At 40.0% G+C, this 26,877-nt stretch overlaps 1 protein-coding gene across 3 annotated transcripts; it reads right to left on the bottom strand.

Annotated features, from left to right (window-relative positions):
* Positions 1 to 240: 240 nt before the first annotated feature.
* On the bottom strand, positions 241 to 26,877 carry LOC127942170 (folliculin-interacting protein 1). 3 transcript variants are annotated; one of them, XM_052537801.1, is made up of 18 exons: positions 26,619 to 26,877; positions 20,041 to 20,170; positions 17,823 to 17,954; positions 16,167 to 16,270; positions 16,009 to 16,083; positions 15,817 to 15,908; positions 13,859 to 13,942; positions 13,448 to 13,519; positions 11,117 to 11,252; positions 9,821 to 10,022; positions 9,637 to 9,722; positions 7,144 to 7,290; positions 6,889 to 7,058; positions 4,787 to 6,113; positions 4,179 to 4,344; positions 3,157 to 3,351; positions 1,936 to 2,051; positions 241 to 1,846 (listed from the first exon to the last, which is right to left on the bottom strand). In XM_052537801.1, exons 1-18 carry the CDS (start codon positions 26,705 to 26,707, stop codon positions 1,768 to 1,770), a joined length of 3,402 nt encoding a protein of 1,133 aa, XP_052393761.1. In that variant the 5' UTR covers positions 26,708 to 26,877; the 3' UTR covers positions 241 to 1,767. The 3 variants fall into 3 exon arrangements, with proteins under 3 accessions (XP_052393761.1, XP_052393762.1, XP_052393764.1); XM_052537802.1 differs by lacking the exon at positions 26,619 to 26,877 and adding an exon at positions 21,820 to 22,272; XM_052537804.1 differs by lacking the exon at positions 13,859 to 13,942 and having other exon boundaries at positions 26,619 to 26,813.

Genomic DNA, 26,877 nt, shown 5'->3' with positions numbered 1-26,877 from the left:
AGTTATTGTGTGTATATTTGTATGTTGAACAAGTACAATGTTCCCAATATACTTGTCTGATCTGATTTAATCTTGTTTGTGTTTTTCTATTTTATAAAGTTGTTGACCTTGGGTATAAATCTCCCTGAAATAGGACTGTGAATCTGAATTTTTTTCAATGTGATCTCACACTTTGAGACCCAGCTATGGATGAGAACACAGATGGACAGACAGATAAATAATGACAGCTGCTGCACAAAGTAACAACCAACAACATTTCATTGTAATGCTGGCATATTTATTGCACAATATTCCCATAAAAACTGGGAAACAAAGATAAGGTCAAAAAGAGAGGCATTATGTACAAATACATAAAGAAATTATATGCAGTATATACAGCTAACATTTAACAATGCATGCAAAGTAAATAAATTAAATGTTTTTTTTGTATAAAGAAATAATTAGATATAAATACACATTCTGGAGAAGACAAATGGATATAGATTATTTTTTAATACAAAATGTTTCCCAATGAAGCTACTCATAAAAGTTTTAACCAGCTAAAATAACCTGTAACACCTTGCAAAGCTTGTTTCTTTTTTTTTCTTTTTTTTTCATTAAGACTTCGATTTATGGTTTGACCCAAAATCATAAACATCTATGCAAGTCATTAACTGATCAAATGCTTGCATTAAATCACTGCAAGTTCATTTTTCATCCATTTCTCTCAGTTATTCTATCGGTAAACAATCTGTCTGCAAGCTAAGAAGAGACATGAAAAAGTTTCAGCATTTCAATCCTGAAAATAAAAGATGATTGTTGAATGTCCCTGGATCAGTTTTAAAAAAGGGTCCAGCACAAATCCCAGCGTAGTGATTGGTGACCATCAATGTCTCTTGACCAAATTATTCCTTAAAAAAGAAAACCGCATCACACAGCATGTCGTGTCTAAAGGACTATTCAAATTAAAATACATCTCTCAATAATTTTCACAGGACAGGTAAACACTTCTGTTACGGTGCCCAAAACAATAATACAAATTGTAATTCTCAGAGCTCAATCTTGGGAAATCGTGTAATGGTTTCATCTTTATTGGGTGCCTGAAAACCAAAAGTGAATATTTTACTTCAAATGTTTAATTTAGCCTGTGTGTGTGTGTGTGTGTGTGAGTGAGAGAGATACTGAAGGTTTGAGGTAGAGCTCATTTTCAACTGGACACAACAGGGTAAGTTTGCTTGTAAACACACAGAAAGGAATAGTACATGATCACTTACTGCCACAAACGATTAAGAACAGTCCATGATATATTCATTTAAAATCATAAAACTGATTTTATAACCAAGTCTTTGCTTCCTACATTGATTTGAAGAAGTTGCCTCGAACCGCTTCAGTATTTGTTCTTGATGTATTCAAGGGCTGCTTTGATATCTTCTTTGGCTTCTACATTCTTACATTGTGTAAAGGAAGAAGAAATAAAACAAAATGCGGTTTATGGAATTAAAAAAGATATATACTCCATTGTGTCCATTGTCGAAAAGTGATATTCCCAGGTCACTTCTCGGGAACCTCTGGGTTTCGACCGCTGCAGCTCGGCTGTCGTCTAGTAGCACAGCGTCTGTCCTGCAGTCCGTTCACCCTGAGACTGTTCCCAATGAACACTAACTCAAGGGCCTCCCTGCTCCAGGAGTCTCAGGGGGCTTCGAGGGGCCCTGTCCAGGAGTACCGAACCTGGAGGACCCGACCCATCTGCTGGTGGGGGAATGGAGTCTCTCTCGCTCTCCATGTGGCCTACAGGAGAATCTGGGCCACGTACGGCGAGTGTGTGCTCGCTATGGCTGCTAGCAGGGGCAGGTCGTTAGACTCGATCCTGTGGGGATAAAGGACATCAGATTGTTGGCATTTGCTGGAAATACAAAATAGAAAATCACAACTACTACAATACGCTTGAACTCTTACCCTAGCACCATGCCCAGCTCCTTCACGTGCACCCTGGTCTGTCCTTTCAAGTACTCGGCCAGCATTTTGCTCTTGAAGTAGAGTTCCTGCAGTCGGTCCTCCAGATGCATGATACACTGAAAACAACACACACACATTACACACCTCATGCCAACATACAGCGCTGTCTTCAATCGAACTACAACCTGCCTGTTCAAAATAAAAGTCTACAGCCCTGTGTGTTTTTAGGTCCATTTGTTCATAAACACTACTGATCATCACAAACTTCTCCCAAACACCTGTTATAAAACATTCGTTGTACATTAATTAACAACTACATGAATATACAGAACTGTGTTCACGCAGAAATATGATGTGAAGAGAGCACACAAACACAACTGTTTGCGCATCATTAAAATCAGCCACATGAGCAGCTAATGTACGACTCCTGTATGTCACTGTAATCATCTTTACCATGATTACAATCATCATCAACTTGATTTTATGACATTTGTTATAGCTTAATTTATTCAGAAACACAGCAATCTTAACGTTATTTGTTTATTTTATTACATGTAGGACTACAGTGCCCACTAAATAACGGTAACACTTTCTATGAAGCCCGTATTTATAATACATTATAAGGGTATTCTTCAGGCATTATAATGAATGCATAATGCATTATAAAAAATCTTATAATATGTTATATCAACTCATGAATAATCATAACAACAATTTTAATACATCATAATCATAATACTTACGTATCCAATTCTGATAACATTCCGATACTATTAGGGGTGAATAGTAAATATCGGCCAATAATTAATGCGCATCTTATAAGTTAATAATGAAAGTGAATTTGTGCAGCTTGTAATTTAACAATGGCTCTGTGTGAAATCACGCAACTGATGGAAATTACAGCCGAATAGATAACTGGCTTTACTGACATGCGCATTAATTATCGGCCGATATTTATCATGCACCCGTAGATAATATCGTGCATCCCTAATCTAATTACTTTATTTATTGTCAAAGAGAACACATGATCATGCTGGTCACATGCCGATATTAAAAAAAATGACAAATATCGGCCGATATATCAGCCTTGCCGATATATCGGTTGACCACTATTAATAATTGTCAGTTTCACTGTCCTTTTAAAATGTGAAAATGTTTCCGTACATAAGTGCTGATGAGTAATCAAATAAAGCAGAAGCAGCGTGAGAAAGGTGCACTCACGAAGTTTGGCGACAGGTTGAGTCGGTAGAGCTGGTAGGTGGACTGGAGCAGGTTGGACACGAGGTTGGACACGAGCACCTCTTTGCCCAGCTTCTCTGAGGGTCGCCTCTGGCTGCTGGCCACCTGCACGCTCCACCTATCTGTGTCTGCGATAATGCAGACAGCCTCCGCGATGGGTTCATCCAGCACAGGATGCTGCATAACAACAATACAGCAAGTTTCAATGAAGCTTTCACAGGTTTGTTCATGCAGGACTCTCGGTGATGCTCAGGTGCCGTGGAGGGGATGTATTCGACTCTTTTCACATGAGAGAGTCTGATGACATTCTAGTCTCTAAATATGGCTCGGCTCCCTTAACAGTAGTGTTTGGAGATCGTAAGCAAGGCTGTAACTAACAATTATATTGATAGCTGATAAATCTATTGATTATTTATTCATTGACCAATTTATTTGAATGGAAAAGGATATACAAAAAACTAATGAATGTTAATTTATCATTTACAAATTGTCGTTCCCCATCCTGCACAATGCTGTCCCCCAAATAATTTGCAATTGTGAAAACAAACACAGTAAACTGATCTATGTAGGATATGAAGTGCATGTTGCAAAAATAGGTTTAAAATATAAACATTACATTGCAAACCCCAAACCAACTGATTGCATACCATACATAAAGTGCAAGTTAAATTAAAACAAAATAGAAAATTATAACAAAAGAAAAAACAAGTACAGACTTAGTTTTTATTAATGTTTTTATTTGTTTTTTTTGTAATTGTAATTAAAGTTTAAGTAATTTTATTCTATTTTATTTAATTTTAAGTTTTAGTTCATTAGTACAACAATATAAAAAAATAAATTATGTCTTGGCAACTAGCTGAAATAATACATTTTAATTTCAATCATTTTTCTTTAAATGGTTTTACTTCTAGTTTGAGTTTTTGTAAACTAAAAATAACCCTGGCACAGATGTGATTAGTCACTAACTCTCTTTATAGATGATAATGGATTAGTTGGGTGTTTACCTGCACAGCATGGGCCAGATCCGACACCAGGTTCTGCCTCAGCTTCTCATCATTGGGGGCTCCGTGCAGAACAAAGTCTGGGACGTACGTAGGACAGTATCCTCCGAACAGTGATCGCCCAAAGTTGGCAATGCTCGGTTTAGAGTAGTTCTCCACCAGCTTCTCCCTAGCAAATAGATGACCTTTACATTTTTATTACGTCCTGCCCAATGTTGTCAAATGAAACAATGTTTATAATAAAGGCTATGAAAACAAACATACAAAAATTAGAACGTAAAAACAAAAAATCATTATTTGTAAAGCAGAAGTCAGCAGCAGCACACGAGTCAGTCAGAGCCAGTGTTATAACTATATGTATCTTCTCTTCAGCTCTTAATATAAAGCATGACTAGGGCACACTGGATTATGCACTTTCCACACAGCAGCTCACTCTGTGTCCTTGGCTATTTGTCAGATACGCTCGTATCAAACTACTGTAAATCGATATAATTGGTATTCCGATATCGGTACAAAAAACTAAATCGCTACAAACTTGATATCCCGCCCAGCCCTAGTACAGACACAGGCCAAACTAAAGCAGTGGTTCTGAGGATCCTCTCGGCTCTTACCCAGGTAAAGGCACCTCCAGCTCATCCTGCCAGTCGGCCTGATCATCAGCGTAAAACGGTCCATCTGGCTCTTGCCTGGGCAGCTCGTGTCCGGCGTCCTCGCTCTCGCTGTCCCCCAGAGCGCTGTCCGAGCTCTCGTTGCGTGGGATCTCCCAGTCGTTCAGCGGGACTGCTTTCTTTTTCTCCCCAACGATGCCTTGTGAAGGGACACTCAGCGACATCTCGATCCCCTTGTCCTGCTCGGCAGAACCGTCTCCTGCGTCGCACTTAGAGCCGTCTTCATCCAGCCGCTCGCAGGTCTGTCTGTGCACCCTAACCTGACAGCGCAGCGCATCTTTTCCTATGCCTTTCATCCCCGTTTGAGCATTTGTTTGGTTGACATCATCAATAGTCCTCGTCTCCACGGGATTGTCTTCATTGAAATACTCGTCAAACATGTCCACGCAGTCTCCTTGCGCTCTTGGACACCACTGAGACGTCTTTCTAGTGAAGGACGATACAGATGAGCCCGTTTTGCTGTCGTTGGTCTTGATTTGGTCCACTTGGAGTTTAGCCTCAACGTTACACTGCTTCTGCTGGTTTTCTTTGAGAAGCTTCTTGTGTTTCTTGATCTCCTCCTCCAGCTTCTGCTGGCGACTCTCCATGTCAGATTCAGGAGACATCGAGTCTCCGATGAGGAATGTGACTTTAGCGGAGGGTTCGTTCCCGGCGTTATCAAAGCTCTTGTCAGGGGGCTTCTTCTCTAGCAGGATATCTGATGGATGGAAGATCCTGATGGGCACGCCACCTGATTCCAGCTCGGGCCGCACGTCTCCTTGAACCTCAAGCGAGGCTCTTCCCTCACACGGCGAGTTGGAGCCGACTTTGACCACGGTTTCCAGTCGAGTCTCGAGTCGGGGACTCCCCGCTTCTCTGCAAACGTGTGCATCTCTCACGAGGTCTGCCTCTGGTTTGGCAGGATGCGGGCGCTCGTCCTGGGCCTCTGTGTTCATGTAGGTGCTGCTCTGTAAGCTGTTGTCATCAGACGGGTAGCCGTCCTCTCCCTCGGCTCCCGGAGACAGGTAGTCTTGGCTCGGCTTGTGCACGGTGACCAGCACGTAGTCGGACTCCTCCACCTCTCCGGGGCGCAGTGACGTGGTGATGAGCGAGTTGGGCATCACGATGGCCTCGTCCACGGCGCTCTCCAGCAGGTGCATTTCCAGTAGCTCTGAGCAGCGGATGAAGTAGGTCAGCACATACAGAAGACGCTGCACCAGCTCCTGTCTTCGGCCGACCACCACCGTACGGGACAGACGCACAGGTGAGCCGATCGCCCCGTACAGGTCACCTGCAGCAATCACAACATTATCAAACAAAACTATTCATGCATACTTGCCAGGAAACAAATAGTAATCGATTGCATGTATTCAAATCTTCTTTGTTAAATGACGTTTAACGAGAAATATGTTATTTTTTCTGAACAAGCTTATGATTAGGCATTATACACCACAATGCTCTACAACAATGAGTTGTAATATTTCAAGGTGTGTAAACAAAAAAAATATTTATTTATAAAGAACAAAAACATTCAAGCTCAAGCAGAGCAAGTGGAAAAAAATAAAGCAGTTAAATAATACACGCCCCTAATCACATGTAATCTGGATCTTGTAACCAGATTAAAAAAACTATTTGTAAGTGGATTACATTGCATTTTAAAATGCTTATAATCATATTACAGTTGCTGTTTTTATGGATTACATGCAACTCATAAAATGGCAGTAAATATTCAGAATTGAGAATAGATATTGGCAGGTTCGAGTGTGTTTGGTTCAGGTTACAGCTAAACTCTTCAGGACAGAAGCTTCTGTTTGAATGCAATGTTTCCCAACCCTGTTCCGTGAGGCACTCCAACACTACACACTTCTTAATCAAACACTCATTAGTGGAGACTCCAAATCCTGAAATGGATGGGTCAGATAAGAGAAATATCCAAAATGTGTAGTGTTGGGTTGCCTCCAGAAACAGCGTTGGGAAACATTGCTCTAAAGCTCACTGTGCTAAGACATTTCCATCAACACTCCACTAGGTGGTGACATGCACACATATTTGCATGCTTCATTTACCAAGCTGTGCCCAGAGTGGGTTGTAGGGATGTGTTTTAGCCAGCATGTCCAAACTTGGTGAGGAGTGCTTCTCCAGGAAGATCTTTAAGGGTGGTTGACCGTTGGGCATGACCGTGGGAACCCAGGCGAGATGGTTTGTGAGAACCGCAGTGAGAAGTGCAGGGAGGAATCTAAAGGCAAGAGATAAAGCATGGTTACTTTTACACATATCAAGTGCGCTCAAAGACTTGAGGAGTATGTGTGACGTTACTCAACTGGTTCTTGGAGGCTTGCTCCATGAGCAGGGCCAGCTCCCTCATGAACTGGCCGCAAAGCTGGTTCTTTTCAGGTGGACCGGACATCATGGTGAGCCAGACGGGCTCAGACACACGTGGCATTGTGTACAAGTTGCAGATGGTCGTCCTATATGGCATCCACACACAAAGACAAAAGAGCTTTTGTCAACTGCTGAAACAAAGAGCGCTTCAGTTGCACAGGGCTGCCCCAGCTGGGAAAGACCTTTGCAGCATATTTAACTTCTGCAAATGTCACGCAGCCTGGGAGAACGGGCCACGGTCCAGAGCTTAACACCCAGATGGCACTTGAAATGATCAGGAAAAACTGCAAAGTCACGAGTAGGACAGCTCCTGCAAAACAAGTGCATTTCTCCACTTTATTACACACAAAGCGAATCTCCGGATGCTCAGGAAGTCAATGGAGGAGCAGCTTTAACACTAACGGAGATCTCCCACATGTTGTTTACCGTTACAAGCAATACACTTGCTGATAAGGCACTGGGAAAGATGCAGATGTTTGCACAAACTCCCAAGTGTTGCAAACAACCAGACACTTGGAAGAAGACGACAATGTACTCCCTTCCCAAGCCGTACTACACTTCCCAGTAATGAAGTTAGTGCGTAGTGACCTATAAAAAGCCTCATGCAACAGCAGCTAACAGAAAGGCAGAACTGTTTTAGCACTGGATTAGATAAGAGTTATGAAGATCTGAGGTCTTCTTTCATGAACCTAAACCTGAAGACTGACTGGGCATGACACGCTAAATGTGATTATCAATCAAGTTAATATTAGACCATCTTTATAACAGCATTATATCTACACATTTTTATTAATTATAATGAAAAACAAAATACAATAAATGTTAATTTTTGCAAAATTTTCCTCTTTAAGTGTAAGTTTAAGTTTTAAGTGTTTCCTCTTTTTCATTTTTCTCGCAAGTTTCTGGACACTGAATTTCTGATTCATTGAGTGATCACGAGACACTGTACATTCAGAAAGTTGTAGTTTATCTTTCAACACGCCCTCAGATGTTCTTTCATGATTATTTCGTGTTAGTTCAAACGAAGCAGGAGTGCATTAGAATTGAGGCAAAGCGGGAGCGCGTGTGAACGGTCACGCCACTAAAGAGCTCCAAAACACTATTTATCATTTGAAATAAAAAGAGTTTGCTTCCTTTTATCAAAAGTAACCTGCTCTGTATTGTCTGTCAGCGGGTTTGTCTGATGCATGAAAACATTGAGTTCGAGTCTAAAATAGATTCTACTTTCAGTACGATTATACAATGAAAATGAAATAGTAGCACATTCAGTTTTGGGGTGGCACCTGGGGTGGCCAATCAGATGTCAGGGGTGTCCTCCACCACTGCTTCACAACCCCGAGGATGAATGCCACAGGAGGAGGGAAATCTGAAATATTTGTTTGTCTGTTCACTTGCACATTATTGACTATTCTGGTCTGTCCTGTCAGTGTGTGAGGGAGATACGGTTTCTGTGGCACTGGGGTCAGGTTGCTCTGGCCGTGGACCAACAAGCATATGACTTGGAAGTATGAGAGGGTGTATAATTGACCGCCTCTGACACGAACAGAGCTTATTTTAGACGGACCAAGACTGAAGCACAAGCTCACACAGCCTTCTGCTCGGTCTGCTCCTATTTAGAAGCATTATTATTTAACACTAACACATTAACGATCAGTTCAAAACGTATACTAAAAATAATTCATTTAAAATGTAGATAAAACAACTAGATGTGCACATGGTACATCCATTTCCATTTATTTAGTTGATGCTTTTATCCGAAGCAACCTACAAATTAGAAACTCCCACATATTTTGACATTGACAGATAATAAATTAGATTTGGCAGAGATACAACTATTTAAAAAACTGGAACCTGATGGAGCAAAAAAAATAATAATCAAAATATTGAGAAAATTGCCTTTAAAGTTGTCCAAATGAAGTTATTAGCAATGCATATTACTAATAAAAAAATATGTTTTGTTATATTTAAAGTAGAAAATTTTCAAATTATATCTTTACTTAATATCCTAATGATTTTTGGCATAAAAGAAAATCAATAATTTTGACCCATACAATGTATTTTTGGCTATTACTACAAATAAACCCGAGACTTAAGACTCTTTTGTGCTCCAGGGTCACATTTTTGTTTTTATTTCTTTGAAGGCATTACGCTTCTCGTTACCCTGAACATGATACACGAGTTATCGTGTGAATCGTGTCAAAGGTCATCGTGCTCAGTGTAGCAACTCCAGCATGAAGATTATAGACTATTATAAACTGCTCGAACGCAAAGTTATCGCATGTGAAACTGCTCTCAGATCAGTGTTGTTGTGTCTCATATCACATGAGTGGATTAGTGGATTAAGTGTCCAGTAAACCTTGGCAGGTCTTTTGGTGGATAGCAATAACAAAACACCTGGCGAGCAGCGTCCAGACATGTCACCACAAACTCACCTAAACTCATTGAGGCCGTCCACCATGCGACTGTAAGCCAAAGCTCTCTGGCTGGCATCAGCTGACTTGCGGCTCAGTATCATAGCCTTCAAACAAACAGAGAGCCACAAACACACACTGTAAGAGAGACGCAACAGATGGCGCAAGACGACGGCAAACCACAAATACGCAAATTCTGTCTAACCTGCTCAATGGCACTTTTGAGTTTGTTCATGTGACTCTCAAAGAGCGGAAAGTGAGAGAAGAAGAAGTCCTGGAACTTGGCGTTTTCTTCCTCGTTGGGCGAGAGCAGGAAGATGACACCGATAGCGATCTTCTTCTTCCTGGTGACACCCAGACTCGGCCCGCTGTTCTCATCAGACATGTTGAAGCTCTCCTCCACAGACCTGGCACACAAACACATCACAAATCTAAACACAGCCCAATGCCTATTTCAACTGAAGAGTCCCACACTGAAGTTAACCGCACTAATGAGTCCTCACTACTGCTTGTCATTTCTGAATGCTTGCATGCGTTATGATGAAGGTTAAATCTGCAGTAATTAGAAGTGGGTCACATACTATAGTCATATATATATAGTCTGAAATCGCTTGAATGTTTAAACTCTCAGACTGAGAGCGCACAGAAAGCACACGCGAACACAACCTCCAGGTACTGAAATCTTTTTGAAATCTAAACTTTTTTTTTTCCTGGTGATCACACATAAATGGTGAAAAACACAAAAATGACAATGCTGTTCAGTCAGTTATGGGTATTAAGTAGGGGTGCTCCAATCATGATCGGCCGATCGTTAATGCGCATCTCGTCAGTAAAGCCGGTTCTCTAATCAGCGGTTAATTCCGTCAGGTGCCTGTTACTACACAGAGCCGTTGTTAACTGAGAAGATGCGCCAATAAACGCTTAAAATGAAGTGGATTTGCGCATCTTCTCTATTAACAACGGCTCTGTGTAGTAACAGCTCCTCTATGTGAAATCACGCACCTGATGGAATTAACCGCTGATTAGAGAACCGGCTTTACTGACGAGGTGCGCATAACGATCGGCCGATCGTGATTGGAGCACCCCTAGTATTAAGTGAATGTAAACAGGTCAGAGACAATCAGATTTATGTCAGGATATTAGATTTGTGCATCAGTTTGTGTCATTAATGGCGATCAAACAATAAAAGCACTCACTGCTCTTAAGTGAATCTCTTGTAAAACTGCATATTTCATTTATACAGTGAGAACTAGTTTAGCAGTTTTATTTTGACATTTATTTCCATTTCTGTAGTATGTCTTATTTCTGATGGACCTGAAAAACTTAAAGCATTCGTATCTTTGTCCTATTGTGTTTATATGCATACTAATTTAATATTTCTCATTTAATATTTTGCAGTGGTAACAATCTCATTTCAGGCAAATATAACTGCTGTGACATTGTTAACTTTCGGTCCTCTGACTGTAGATGCAGCGTGTGCACCAGTGTGTTGTAATCGCACCATCGAGGGAAGACGCCGTTCTCCAGGCTGGTGGTCTGGCTGCGTAACCAGCGCCGCTGGTAGCTACTCGCACAGCTGCTGGTGAGAGACGAGCCCGGCGATGGAAACGGGGTGATCAACAGGCTGCTTAAAGATGCTGTCAACAGAAGAGAGGAGCAGTGAGTCAGTGTGTTCACATCTCCATCACGCAAGAGCAAAACACTCACACATGACAAACAGAAGGATGAACTACTCCGTGCATGATTTCTGAGCCTCTGAACACTTAAATGCTCTGTTTACTTATTTATTTTGCTAATGCAGCTTACACCCCAAAAAAGGAAATTTGCTTCTATTTGTTTCTTCATCAGATTTGGAGAAATGTAGCATTGCATCACTTGCTCACCAATGAAGTGAATGGGTGCCGTCAGAATCACAATGCTTCTTCTAGTGAAAAAGTGCATGCCGTGGTCCTCTCACATCAAAATCCACCCACATATTTCTATAGAATTTTGACTATTTTGACTTGTGTCTGATCTTGAGCAGATTTTTTTTTCTGATTCGGACTAAACAACTTTTTCATTGGAGGAATCATGATTATGGATTATGTATTTCAGCAGGAAAACAATGGTTTAAAGTCAATGTCTTAATGGTTTGTTTCTTAGAATCACACAGCTTTTGTCTTCTCCAGATGTTAGATGATGGACTGGAGTGCTGTGGATTATTGTGATGTGTTTATCAGCTGTTTGGACTCTCATTCTGACGGCACCCATTCACTGCAGAGCATCCATTGGTGAGACACTGATGTAATGCTACATTTCTCCAAACCTGATGAAGAACAAACTCATCTACATCTTGGATGAACTGAGGGTGAGAACATTTCAGACATTTTTCATTTTTGGGTGAATTGTGCTTTAAGAAACACCCCATCACCTGTGAACCGAGCTCTGATGAAGCATTGATAGCATCACTTCAGTAAGAGAGGGATGTTCAGAACGAGGTGACGCGCTTATAGAGCTCAATAGAGATGAAACTTGTGTGTCGATCCTGAATTAGCCTCCTCATTTACTAGTGCAGGCGGGCAGCTTTGGGAACTGCTAAATATAAACGTCTGTGCATGTGATGCTGCATTAGCCAGAGCGAGAGATCCCAGCTATGCTGCCCAGGCCATCAGGCACTTTCCATTGCACAAGCTTTTCCAGCTCTGCTGCATTTACAGAAAGCTGTGAATATGAAAGGAATAGTTGACCCAAAAATGAAACCCTCATGTTGTTCCAAATCATGGTACTATTACATACTATGGAAGTCAATGGCTACCAGCAACTGTTTAGTTACCAACAGCCTTCAAAACATCCTCTTTCATATTCAACAAAAGAAAAAATAACTGAATAATTGGAATAACTTGAGTGTGTAAATTCATTTTTGGGTGACCTATCCGAAGCGCAGAAAGCCTGCTATGTAAATGTGGTCTGCATGTTGTGTGTGTCTCAGTTTGTTTTACTACACACATACTGAAGCTCACGTGACGCTCGTCTGCGGCTCACTATGAGGACATGAACATATGAACTTCCTCTCTAGAGCAGCTCTGAGAGCCACTTCACCAGCATTTCACCACAAACACACTTACTCACTTATGTGAAGGTCCAATTCTCTCCATCAACTAGCTATTAACGGTGACTTTTAAGGTGGTTGTCAAGTAATTAAGGGATCTAAAATATACTCTTGAAGAATAAGACATTAATTTGTGCTTTGTAGTTACTAATAAACAGCCAATATGCTAGTAATATGCATACTAATAAACTAGTTAATAGTGAGAATTGCTTCCTAAAGTAAAGTGCGACCAAGAGCTTCACTAAAACACGCCAAAATAAAGGTTCTGTTTAACTTAATTATGACACTATATATTTTACAATAGAATGTACTTCATTAAAACTATGTAATATCACGTTTTGTCTGTTTTAATTTAAACAGTAAACCTCTGTTTTGCAGCACTTTGTTTGCCAAAGAAATGAATTGTTAAATTTACATTTGATTACATTAATAAAACTGTTTGCATGAATACAATTACCAATGTTTTACATTAAAACAATTTCTGAAAAGATAAGACATTTCATAGGGCAGCATTATTGTTACCATTTGAATGCATTGCTAAAGCTTTACGAACTCCATGATTAGACATCATTATTCAAGTTTTACTCAACTATTAAAATTAAATGCAAAAGAAAACACACACATTTAAAAGGGGGCCCTAAATATGACATTGTCTTATTTGTGAATAAGCCCATCTCGTGCAGTAGTTGTGTGTCTGAATGTCAAAGTGTCCCGAATGACACATGCATGTGTGCACAGACTCACCGGAGCGAGCGATGCCGCTGTCTCTCTCATCATGCAGTCCTCGGCCCGGCATGTCCATGGGGTTACTGTGTCCTGAGAGGAACAGAGACAGTCACACAGGGACGATTTACAAGAGTTTGCTTATCCCTTCCCACCACCAGTCCAGCCATCTCATCACCACTGTGATCTACCTACACATCAGCACAGACACATGCACACGCAGCAGGCAGGAGAGGGCAAACCAGTGCATTATGGGGGACGGGGGAGAAAGAAACCCTGGGCTTGTCAAAGCTAGAGAGATCACACCAGAAGAGATCTACCAGTTACACGTCCTAAATGCTGTCACAAAGCACAAGCAAACTCCTTAGATGCACATGCATAAAACACTAGTGCCACATGCACACACACACACACGCACACACACGCGCCAACCTGAAAAGAAAGAGGCGCTCTTGATGAGACGGAGAGGGCCTTGCTCTGAGAGCGCCCGGCGCGGGCCGCAGAGCTGAGAGAAACCTGTACGATACCGCGATCAGGAGCGCAGGACGACAAATGAAGAGAAAGACACACATCCAACTGTTAGTTAAGTACAGGAAGAGACACACAGATGCTCAAACGTCTGGAATCATTCATGTTTTAATGTTTTCGGAAAAAAGTCTTGTGTTCACCAAGCCTGCAACAGTACAACATTAATGCACATATATCTTCATAGTCCAGTCTTCAGTGTCACATCATCCTTCAGAAATCAGTCTAATATCTAACATTTCTGATTATTTTCAGTTGAAAACAGTTGTGCAGCTACAAATATCAAAAGTCTAGGCCAAGAATGATTAAAATTTTTTATCAAGGACGCATTAAATTGATCAAAAGTGACTGTAAAGCCATTTATAATTTGACAAGATTTCTATTTTTTTAAAATGCTATTCTATAACTTTCTATTCATCAGAGAATTCTGAAAAATAAAATGCATCACAGTTTCTACCGGAATATAAAGCAGCACAACTGTTTTCAACATTGATAATAATCAGAAATGTTAGATGTTATTCTGATTTCTGAAGATCATGTGACACTGAAGACTGGAGTAATGATGCTGAAAATACAGCTGTGCATCACAGAAATAAACAGCATTTGAATTGATCAAATGAACACAGCCTTGGTGAGCAGAAGAGAGTTCTTTCAAAAGCATTTTATAGATGGTGATAACTCCACACTTTTGAGCAGTAGTGTATCTGAAGCTGTCAGGATGACACAGACAGACAGATGTATGGCAACACCACACAGAACAAACACAGAGACCAAATCTATGAACATTTTATAATCTGTAATCTGTGCAGTCAGTTTTGTGGGTTCTGCACACAAATTCAGATATACATGATAGTTTGGCAACACAAAAACATGTGCGGGTCATAGTTCAGCCTAAAACCAAAAATGACATTTTGCACGAAAAGAAATCAAGCCTATATTTAAGAACATGAGGATTTCTTGTATTGAACTATTACAATTAATCACACTTTCTCTCTCATTACTGTAATGTTACAGGACGTCTGAAGCTAACAGAGGATACAAGTGCTATATTTTGTCTTTTTCCTTTAACCCTTTGGTGCATGATGTCCACTGCAATAGGCAGGTCTTTAAAAGTCTGAGATATTACATCCTTACCCATAATTCTATACCAGTGTCCTCTTTTGCTGTATTTATGACAGCATAAAATCTAAATGAATGATAGAAGTGGCATCAAGTAGCAGTGAAATATTTACCACAATCTGCTTTTGCATTTACTTTCTAAATCGACATAATTTTGGTGTAATATAGGAAAAAAAACTGCTTAATTTCATTTAAAAAATATATATATATATATTCCATGTATATATTCATAAACAATAAGCTATTTTTTTCTTTAACATCAAAATTATGATTTTAGGGAGAGAAAACTTTACTTTTATATTTTATGTAAATACTTAAAATTAAAGCATTTTATAATACAACTTATTTATTAAAATTTACCTTTTTTTTATTTAAAACATTAAGCACATTTTTCCTTTCCTTTACGAAGATAAAAATGCTTCGCAATGTCTCAATTCATCCCTAGAGGATGTGACAATTATACGGTCATTCTTTATTTCTGTATATGTTTCTTTATACCTCGTAAACTACCAAAATCTAAAGGAAGAGCTATGACATGGACATAAGGTCATAAACAAACACAGAATCATAATGTTTAAAACAGCAGAGTGATTTCATCGAAGACTTGGGCACAATGGAAGAGCACAGACATGGAAGAAAACTTGGGATCATAAACCTAAAACAGTGCTACAAATGGTTCTGGCAGCTGAAGCAGATTTGGTAACAGAAACAGTATTGAAAGTGTATGCAGTAAGTTCTTGTGGTACCTATGCTGCCCAGGAAGCCGCTGGCGGCGGTGTTCTGCTCGGGCCGCAGCGCGCCGGAGTCCTGACTGATGAACTCTAAACTGTCCTGCAGTCTGTTGAGTAATCAAGAGGAGCAGTGAGGCAATGGAGCACAGCCAGTGTACTGCTGAACACGTGTGTGTGTGTGTGTGTGTGTGTGTGTGTGTGTCTTACGTGTTCAGGCTGCCGTAGACGCTGCCGCCCGTTCTCGCTGTAAACACTTTACTGAGCATCAGCTGCGGAGGAGATCTGGGAACACACACACACATCTGATCAGCACAGGCTGCTCATCACACACACACTACATCTGCTTGACATCTGTACGCTCTCACCTTATCTGGTGGATCTTCAGCGTTGAGCCTTTGTAGCTCATGGCCACCGAGCCGAACATCATTTCTCCGAGCATGTTCGCGTCTGATGAGCACCGAGAGGAGCCCTGACACAGAGACAGAAGAAGCCAAGCACAGGAAAGAATGTTATCTATCGGTTCTTGGTTCTAAATAAATGCGACTTATAGTCCAGTGCGACTTATATGTTTTTTTTTCCTCATCATGACACATTTTTGGACTGATGCGATTTAAACTCAGGTGTGACTTATACCGTATTTTTCGGACTATATCTATACAATATAGTTTAGCAATATCATGCAAGCAGAGTTGTTTTTTCGCAAATGATATTGATTTCATGCAGCATTGATATTAAGTGGTGTGTATTTTACGTTTTTGCTCTATTTCACTAATAAAGCCACTGGATACCTGTTGAGTGTTTCTGAGCCACACAGCCATATGTTTCTGAATGTATCCACACTTTGAATTAATTAGGTGATTCAACAACAGTCACTCGCTTCGTCCACAAATTAAACAGCAATTTTGATGAATAGGTTAAATGGAAACATGGCAAAAAAAAAAAAATATATTATTTAGATTTTTTTTATTTATTTTTTATTAGTTGGCTTGTTTATTTCTCCGCTATTTAACCGTTATCATTAGCATGTCGTTAATGCATCTAATTCTAACGTTTGGTACCATTTCTATTCAAAATTGAGATTTCTCGATTTATAAAAAACTAAATAATTGCAAAACATTCAATTCAAATTAATCAATAAAATCAGAAAGATCTCTCTTAGTCCTAGGTCGAATAAATGACTCAATCACTCACTCCTTAAAACGCCACCTACTAACGGTTTTAGCTTCATATTTAATAGGGTTTAATATTCAAAAACTCTGATCTCAAAGCATTTTTGTGATTTGGTGTTTAATTACATCTGAATGCTTCTGTAGAGCAAAAGTGGATTTTGTTGATACTGATTTTATTCGATTGGTAACCATCTACAGTCTCTCATTATTCAAATTGAATTTATTGGTCAAAATATAAGAATCTGGCATACGAGACGATGCATACATCTAATGACGTTAGGGGGGACAAATGCATTCAATCAAAGGTGGCGAATGTCAGTCGTTCATGAAACGGTTCATTTCTGTGAACTGACCACTGCAAAGAACAGAGAGAGAGAGAGAGAGAGAAAGAGAGATCGAGAGGGCAAGAGAGAGCGAGAGAGAGAGCGAGAGGGCGAGAGAGAGAGCGCGACAGAGAGGGCGAGAGAGAGCGAGAGAGAGCGAGAGGGAGCGAGAGAGAGCGAGAGGGCGAGAGAGGGCGAGAGAGAGCGCGACAGAGAGGGCGAGAGAGAGGGCGAGAGGGAGCGAGAGGGAGCAAGAGGGCGAGAGAGAGCGAGAGAGAGCGCGACAGAGAGGGCGAGAGAGAGAGCGAGAGGGCGAGAGAGAGAGCGCGACAGAGAGGGCGAGAGAGAGCGAGAGGGAGCGAGAGAGAGCAAGAGGGCGAGAGAGCGCGAGAGAGAGCGTGACAGAGAGGGCGACAGAGAGCGCGACAGACAGAGAGCGCGAGAGAGCGTGCAAGAGCAAGAGAGAGCAAGAGAGAGAGAGCGAGAGCGAGAGAGAGAGAGAGAGAGCGAAGGCTTGTGGGGGACTCACCTGGAAGCGGTGTTGTTCCTTGGGCTCGGAGGCGCAGGACGAGCTGCTGTCCAGAGAACTGGAGCTGCCACCTGTAGGCCTCAGCTGACAACACTTCCCAAATATCTTCGCCTGTGCCTCTCCACACACCTTCTGCAAACAAAATAAAACACAGACAAACTCAAGAACCCAGCTCATGAGTGCAGTCACTAAACCAGAGGAACACACCGGTTCATCAGCGCTCTGCAAAAGACATCTGAGCTGCATGTTTCTCTGGAGCCTGGATGCAGAAGAAATCTTAAACGGTTAATAGTGAATAAATTGCCGCTGATAATTGTTTTTAAAGGAGTGAGGGGAGTGTCTGAATTGAATGATGAAACCATCGCAAAGCAAATAAACATGGAAGAAACAAACAGCGAGACCAGTTTAATATGAATCGTGATCAGATGTCTCTTGTGTATGAGTCGGTTCTTTAAGTGAATCATTCCAGATGACTCTCAAACGAATCTCAATCAGTCCGATTATTAAAACAGGCCTTTATTTCAGTTCAGAGATTTAAGTCCATGCAACCAAAACTGATGCTTTAATAAGTTCATAATGACTTGTGATCCACATGAATGGAGCCTTTTAGTCCAAATCTTGTGAATCTGTTCATCATATAAAGTGATCGTGCCTTATAACTATAGTCAAATATGATGGACTCAGCTGTGCTTGATTAACGCAAGAGCGGTTTGCTCACAAGCGTCACTAAAGTACATTCAAGCTTCTGTTTACCGTATCTGATGTGTGTCAAAGTTTAGGCGAATGAAATCTGGTCATCATGTGTCTCTACAGCAGACTTGGATTAAACCGCTCGATTCATATGGATTGCTTTCACAAAGTCTTTATGAACATTTTGAAGCTTTAAAAGTTTTGTTTGCATGGACTTGACGAAGGAACTTGAATCTCTAAACAGCCAAGTGTATAGTTGAAGAGCGATGAGGAAAAGGCTGGAGTTAATGAGTGTTTCGGCTGTGCGTGCCAGGCTCAGTGTCTCTAATGGCTCATGGCGAGTCTCGTCCTGCTCTGTGAAGAGCACAAAGGAACTCAAGCATGTGAGACGGTCATATGACTTCCTTAACAACTCGTGAGCAGGGCTGTTTGCTTACTCACTCTCTTCTGCTCCCGATCAATGACTCTCTCTCTCTCTCTCTCTCTCTCTCGCTCTCTTGTGAAACAATATCCTCTGCCAAAAGCGTCATGTGATTGCAGCCGCAGCTCGGCTCCATATCAGCGATCAGCAGAGCCTCACCCGAACACATTAGACAGGCTGTTTATTATTCAGACGACAAACCAACAGCAGCTTGAACCTGCAGTAAACTCCTGTGAACATGCAGCGGAGTTTAAAAAGCTACACTCACAAACACTAGACTATGACAATAACTTTTACTGAACCTTCTGATCACACTGCAAAACAAGAGCTGCTCTTCCTCTGTATGTGTGTCTTGTTTTCAGTGCAAATGTCTAGAAGTTCTTGAATCAAGACACATTTATACGAAGTCTTGTTTTCTGAGAAACTGGTTAAAGTGAATTAAGTTTAAGATCAAAACAATAACTATTAGCAAGTTTTCATTCCAAACTGACAGATATATTTGTTCTTGCTTTAAGCATAAACTCCATTTTTGTTCAGTTTCTCAGAAAACAAGACTTGCATCTCAAGTAAACATGTCTTGAGTTAAGGCTGTTTATATGCTGAAAAATATATTATTGTTTATAGTGCATGCAATATTTAATGCGCTGACTAAGTCTTTCTGCTCTGATTTAAGACATTTTAAGGCCTGAATTTGTGGGAGACGGAGTTAAAACTAAGAGGTGTAGAAACCCGGTTGAGTACACGAAACATTTCGAAACGGCCATCAATTTTGCAACTCTTGATGAACTGAATTACTCAGAGTCACATGTTCTTTTATCTTTATCACATTCAATCCAGACAGTTTGTTCTGCCAAGAGGAAACACAGATACGAATTCCCTTCACATTTCAGATGACAACATCAGGTGTGGAAAAAGTAGTTTTTTTGGGTGAACCGGCTTTTGCACAGAAACCACAGCCTCATGACATCTGATGACACACAGCTAGCAGACGTAACACACAGCTGGACACACCTTCAGTCATGTGAATGTGAAAGAATGCGTACACACTCAGAGTCAGCTGATGCTCTTATTACTGGAGATAAGGCCTCGGGTTCACACAGCACTCACCGTGACCGGGGCATCTTCTGAGCTTCTCTTTCTGGTGTCCGAGTCGAAGAGGACGTTCCTGCCGCGCCGCTCACAGTCCTGGTAGACGATGAGACGGATCTGGCTGGGCTCCAGCTCCGGCGACGACCAGCTGACAGACACAGACACCAACATGAGCACCACAAACACCACAAACACTCTGACTCTTAACTAACAAGCTTCCTTCAGTCATCAGCTCAACCCTCTACAACGCCAGTCAATCACTCATTTGTGTGACTAAACATTCACTCTGGGGGAATAAATGATGTAAGGCTAATTAGAAGTTTAGCACAGATATATTCTCTCTCGATGCTGTTTAATGGATGATCTCAATGGATTTGTATTTGATACACCGTAAACTCTTAAGAGGGTTGCTGCTGCCACTCATCTAACCAGGAGCCTTGAGCGGATCGAGAGGGATTTTGAGCGGGATGAAGGCAGCGAGGGCAGGAATGGCATGGGTACGAGTTATTTCGGTGCTCTGCGTCAAGGCAGGTGAAGAAAAGCCCAGAGCGCGCGGCTGTTTACTCCTCACATTCCTGATGACTGGACTCATTCGCCATCCAGACACGGAGCACATCATCCGCTTTATCAGGAATCAAGACAAACAAGACACACAACCACCCCCTTTAAAACACCAAAACGATGCCAATATCTTACACGCCAAGGGAGACATACACTATCACACATTTAAATAATACATCCACAGCATTAATGCAATAGACCTTTTTATTTCACATTAATAACATAATTGGATTTGCAAGATCAATTTGAAATTGATAAATCTGTTAAACTCTCAGTTTTGAGACTTTGATTGTTCTGTAATCCTATAGTCGTATGTTTTTCCTCAAACAAATTATTAAAATCATATGAATAAAATCAGTGAAAACTGTACTACACACTCCCAGTAATTTAAATATTACCAGTAATACATTTTCTCAAAGACTGGTTACTTAGCTTTCAGTAATTATACATAATACATGCACACAAAAAACATCATCCAACACTGATTGATTAGTACCAGGTTAACAGTCAATATTTACCATTTTTGTGCAATCTATGGTCTTCTGTAGCACTGATTATACAGTCTAATAGAAGCTGATAGAAGAAAGACTTCCTAAAACACTCCTGATGACAGCGGGACTGAATTAATCCTGGGCTAAATGAACTCATAAGGGCTTGGACTGCTTCATGAAGATGATGACAATCATGATTCATCACAGAAACCTGTTTCTAAATCATTCTATCCTGCACGGATGAACACTCAGCGTTGCATTACAGAAATAAATTATATTTATAAAATAGTTTTAAATAGAAAACATTATTTCAAATTGTAATGTGTAAAATTTTTCTCACTATTTTTCAACCCCAAACTTTTAAATGACAGCGTGTTTGTTTAAATCAGCCACTGGTCACCCTACTGTCTAATATATCAGCATCAGCCAATCAAAGAAAAAACAAACAACAACAACTACATTTTATACTAGTAATAAATAATGCAAAAAAATATAATTCCCAAATAGTAATGAGGGTTAGTTTCAGGGGGACACAGGTGACAAGATCTAGACTATTATCTTCACGGTGATCCTGTGTGCACTGCTCCAAAATGAGAACGAGTCCTTAATCTGCTGGACATTACATAAGTCCTGATCATCAGCTCACAGTGAGGAGGACGAACACAACGACAGCTAAACCTCACTCAAACACCACTACTACACTGTTACTGTTAATGACAAGCAGATACAAGCGGTCGTCAGGTACCTGGGCATCAGAGCGTTTCCACCCTTGTGCTTTCCCATCCTTCCCAGCCCGAAGCTCGCTCGTCCTCAGAACAGAGCGCTGCTAAGAATAGCAATGAACTAAATTCACAAAACAACATGAGACTGTCAGGTGACCTCCATGCTGAGCTGGACAACCCCGGACAAAGACAAGAAGAAGACGCGCCGCTGGACGCGGTGAAACTGAAGAAAGTGTGATATGAGCATAGAGAGGCTGACGCGTCTCCTCCAGACTCCTGCGAGCGGAGGTCAGCGTCTGAACATGTTGGGAGCGAGCGGCCCTTACATAAAGAAGCCATCCAGACCGCGATGCACTTCCTGTCCACTAGCTGGGGTCATTTTTGAATGCATGCAGTGGGAATGTTTCCAGGCCGTATTCCTGTCAGCTCGCTCAAGCTCCAGCGAGGACAGTAATAGCTCAAGCTCCGTGAATGTGCACATCAACTTACAGCATCGGTCACTAAACAACACACACACACACACTTCACTTTCTGCAGTGATCGAATCCATCCAAAGCCAGAAATATCAGTCAAGTGTCAAATTAAGACTGACAGCATGTTCAGCTCATAAGTATGGTGACACGATCCACAACACTGACTTCACAATACAGTTTCTGACAAAATGAGATTGAAGATCATTTATAATCGAAAACATCTCCTTTTATTATTTCTCAGACAAAATGCTGCACATTTCTTTGTGAAATTGAAATGTCAATTAACAAAACTAAATTGAAATTGATGAACAAAATCACAAATCAAATAAATGATACAAATATCTACAACATTAAAACTTTACCCGTGCACTTTTCCATAAAAAAAAGACAAACACTGGATTTTACTCACTATCCAAACAAAGCTTTAAAAATAAAATTTGTTGCATAAGATGCACCTAACAATCATTTTTCACTTATAAATACTTTCAGTGACAGGATAACCTCTAGTGGAGTTTGCAGAGGAAGTCATCTGTTCATCAGTCCACACTGACAGCACAACAACAGCTAAAAGACTATGTGGAAGACCAAATCTTTTGGAGTGAGATCAGTGGGATTTCACTGGGAGCGCGATCATTCAAACACAGCATGACATTACAGGACAAGCGGACGTGTGCATTGTTTGAAAAGCCTCTCGTGCAGACCATCTACAACACGACCACTAAATCTGACTGTGTGAACACCAGCTTCAGTCCTGAACTCTGACGTCCTATGAGTGCACCACCACAGTCCACACTCACATGCTGTACAGTTCAAGAACAAGACATCACTGAAGCACATCATCATGAATCACACACACAGTTATCGTCTCATCTCAGACTCTCTCTACCTGTCACCAGCACACAGAAACAGACGCTTGATGACAGCAGAAATACTTCAGTCACAGAGTGCACAGACATAAACCCAGAGCCCTGTGATTTCAGCGATGCAGAAAACAGGCCGAATCAGGGAATTCAGTCACAAAAATGGAATTTACTGTACAGCACATCATTTGGATGAATAGTAGGTCTGTTCACAATATTGTCTGTGAATACTGAAGCACAGAAAGACTGTAGTAAATGAAGTCTGTGTGTCGTGCATGTCTCACTTTTTCTCTAGTACTACACACACACACATACTGAAGCTTGTATGTGTCTCAATATAAGAGTAGGGCCCTATAATTTCTGCAGTGTGGAAAACACTGATGGAATCACAGAATCCAGTCATAAAAATGATTAAAATTAAAAGTGATGTTTTCAGCATCTGCAGTCTAACTAAAGGAAGATATAAACACATGAACAACACCTCCAGAATTGCTCTGAGAGTGACATCATTACCATTTGACGGTTTCATTTGAGATAAACACACAGAAGTAAAACTCTACAAATCAACTCGCCAAAATAAAAGTCTGGTTTAACTTAAAGAAACTGTGACAGGACACTACTACTACTACTTATAAAATTATTAAAAGTTTATTTAAGGAATAATCACACAACTTTTCTTCCATGTTCTAATTGTAATAGTAAACTTTATTAAACTTTATTAAAATTTAAGATAAACTAACTTTTATGCCATTTTTTGATTACCAGAAAAAAAAATTACATTGCACAGAAACAAAAACACCTAACAAATAAAAAATACATTAAAATAAAAAAATATTACAATTTAATTAAACCATTCAAATGGAATCCATATTTTTTTTTTTTTTTATAAAATAAATAATAGAGTTTCAGAAAAATAAAATATATTTCATATGGTCCTCAAAAGGCATTGCAATTATATAGTAGAATGTACTTTTATAATACAAATTATTTGAGTTGTTTTTTAATAGTATACATTTTGCACATTTTAATCTTAACATTAAACCTCTGCTGTGCAGCACTTTGTTTGCCAAAAAGGAATATCTATAATACATTATCATCAATATTTTTCTAGAATATTATTTAAATAATACATTTGTTTTCATTTAAAATTTCAGAATTAAAAAAAAAAAATCTAACATTCCACAGGGCAATAATACTGATGAATATTTGAACTGTTAACATTTTAAAGAATCCAACCAATTACACTTCATTTTTTATCATAATAATGTAATTAAACCACTGAAATTTGATTTTTTTTTTTTTTACAGATTTAGGACAAATTCATAGGACACTAGATCAACCGTACTCAACTAATCAACCGATTTAAATAAATAAATATTACGGTTTATGCTGGCTTATTGCTGCAGTTGCATGGGAAACACTATATTTGCTTCAAAAGCGTGTCTGATGTGTGTAGAGATGCATGAAGTCTCCGGGTCAGGCTGAAGGTAAACACTGGCAAAATTTTGGCCTCAATCAACAACGATCTGTCCTGCCAAAGCACCAGAAATGTGAGCTGCTCTTTGGTTCTTCACCCATGTAGCTAAGCTATACAGATATAATCCAGGATGAGAGGTCAGAAGGTCACTGCACACACACTGTCCTGATCTTACAGCACTAAACAACTACACTGCTGTGTGAACGGTCACTTGTCCTAACATAACTTTAAAGGGACAGTTCACCCAAACATGAAAATTCAGATAAATACAATCAGAGTTATATTTAAAAATGTCCTGGCTCTTCCAAGCTTTATAATGGCAGTGAATGGGTGATAATATTCAATAGTCCAATAGAAGTCCAATAAACTGCCCTGATCCACAACTCCACAACTCCAGGGGTTAATAAAAGCTTCCTGAAGCGAATCACTGCATTTTTGTAATAATATCCATATTTAAAACTTTAAAATTCTGCTAAATGTTGTATCACAATGTTATTTGTATTGGAGAGGAACCTATGGGGGCACGGTTCTGCCAATAACAATGTCTATCATACACTCCTTTACCTTGTTTCTTCGTGATTTTGTATTTAAGGTAGAAAGATGGAAAACTTGTGCTCCTCTTTGTCAAAGTAGATACCGTTTAATGCTGTCCTGATTTACAATTGTGTTCATCAGTTCTTCCATTTTACATTGTACTCTTATTTCCACGTTAGTGAGCTAGTCTTATGATGTTGAGATGTTCCCGGTCTCGTAATATGAAAAAAATACCACTGTGGTTCTCAAACTGGGATCCATGACCCACTAGGGGCCACAAGATGACTTTAAATTACATAAAAGATGACAAAACAAGGTTTAAAATAAGCAAAAGAAGCAAGAAATCAAGAAGCATGCTGAAATAATATTTCTTATTTTAATTTGATCCCTTAACAACTATCATTTGTATTCAATTAACTGAAATAATATCTATTTAATTCATTTTTTATCTTGGACAACCTTGACAATGTATGTGGGAATTGTAAAAGTGTAAATTCTAGATGAGAGAGTAATGGAAATTAAAACAAAAAAAATCATAAATTTTTTAACAATAAATATAATATTCTATAATATTTTATATTTTTATCTTGATTAAAACACTGCATTTTAAAAAATAAATAAATGAATATTATATTCTATATTTTTTCATGTAGAAATTTTTTCTTATGAGTAAAATAATAAATACAAACTACAAAAGTCATGTATATTCATTAGTCATTAAACTCTAAAGCATGCAGAACACGGAGTTATTGTTATTATGAAATCTAATTATTTATCTGATTGATTTCATATTGCCACTACAAGTTTCAAAGAATAAACAGTCTGAAAATAAGGACCTTTGTCATTATAAATAGAAGCATCAGCAATAACCAGCAGCCTTGGAGTCTTTCCTCAATCACTTAAGGATAATTTAAAGATTTAGAATAAGATAATGTCACTGTGCAACAGAAATGAATCCCTCTCCAAAGGCAGATCTGGGTTCTTTAGTCTGATTCGTGCACAAGGAGCAGCAAACATCTGATAGCAGGATGAATATATAATGTGCATCTGCACAGATTTGCGTCCGTGTGTGAGCTGCTGCACGTCTCGACGCGTGAACCCACTGACAGCACGCGGTTACGCGCACGCACGCACGCGGCATATCAACGTTTTTTATCATCGCCAACATAAAATGATGACTACATTTAGAGAAAGATAGAACAAACTCCCAAACGGAGCAGGGGACTGTAGGCTCGTCAGATCCGGTGACATAAACCAACAAAGGGTCGCCAGACAGTGTCGACTGAAGCCAACTAACGTTAGCATGAAGCTAAACATTCAGACTACAGATGAAGATAACCTTACGTAACCATAAACACACGTCTACAAGCCACATACATCCACTGAACGTCACCAAACTTTTTTATATTAATTTAGGTGACTCTGTTTACGTTATTGCTCTCCGGAAGCTGGAGATGAACGCTAGACTCGTAACTTACCTGAAAACCACGTCGTCTTTGTTGCATTTCGCAGGCGGTGAGAACGCGTTTCTTTTGTTGAAGAGTTTGTGAAATAACGTGGGAGGCATAATGGACCCACAATTTTGAAGGAAAAAATCCTTTTTTGTGCTTAATTCTTGAGGCACACTCGACTCCCGCAGACGGACTCCATTTGTGTGTCAGTCATATGACTGCAGTTAGTCACACGAGCTGCTTGGCAACGCCACTGCTCTCTGATTGGTCTAGTATCCGCTGCGCT

This window comes from Carassius gibelio, chromosome A21 (assembly GCF_023724105.1).
Source record: "Carassius gibelio isolate Cgi1373 ecotype wild population from Czech Republic chromosome A21, carGib1.2-hapl.c, whole genome shotgun sequence".
Classification (NCBI taxonomy): domain Eukaryota; kingdom Metazoa; phylum Chordata; class Actinopteri; order Cypriniformes; family Cyprinidae; genus Carassius; species Carassius gibelio.
The sequence above is the reverse complement of the archived record's forward strand: the minus strand, read 5'-3'. Positions and strand labels throughout refer to the sequence as shown.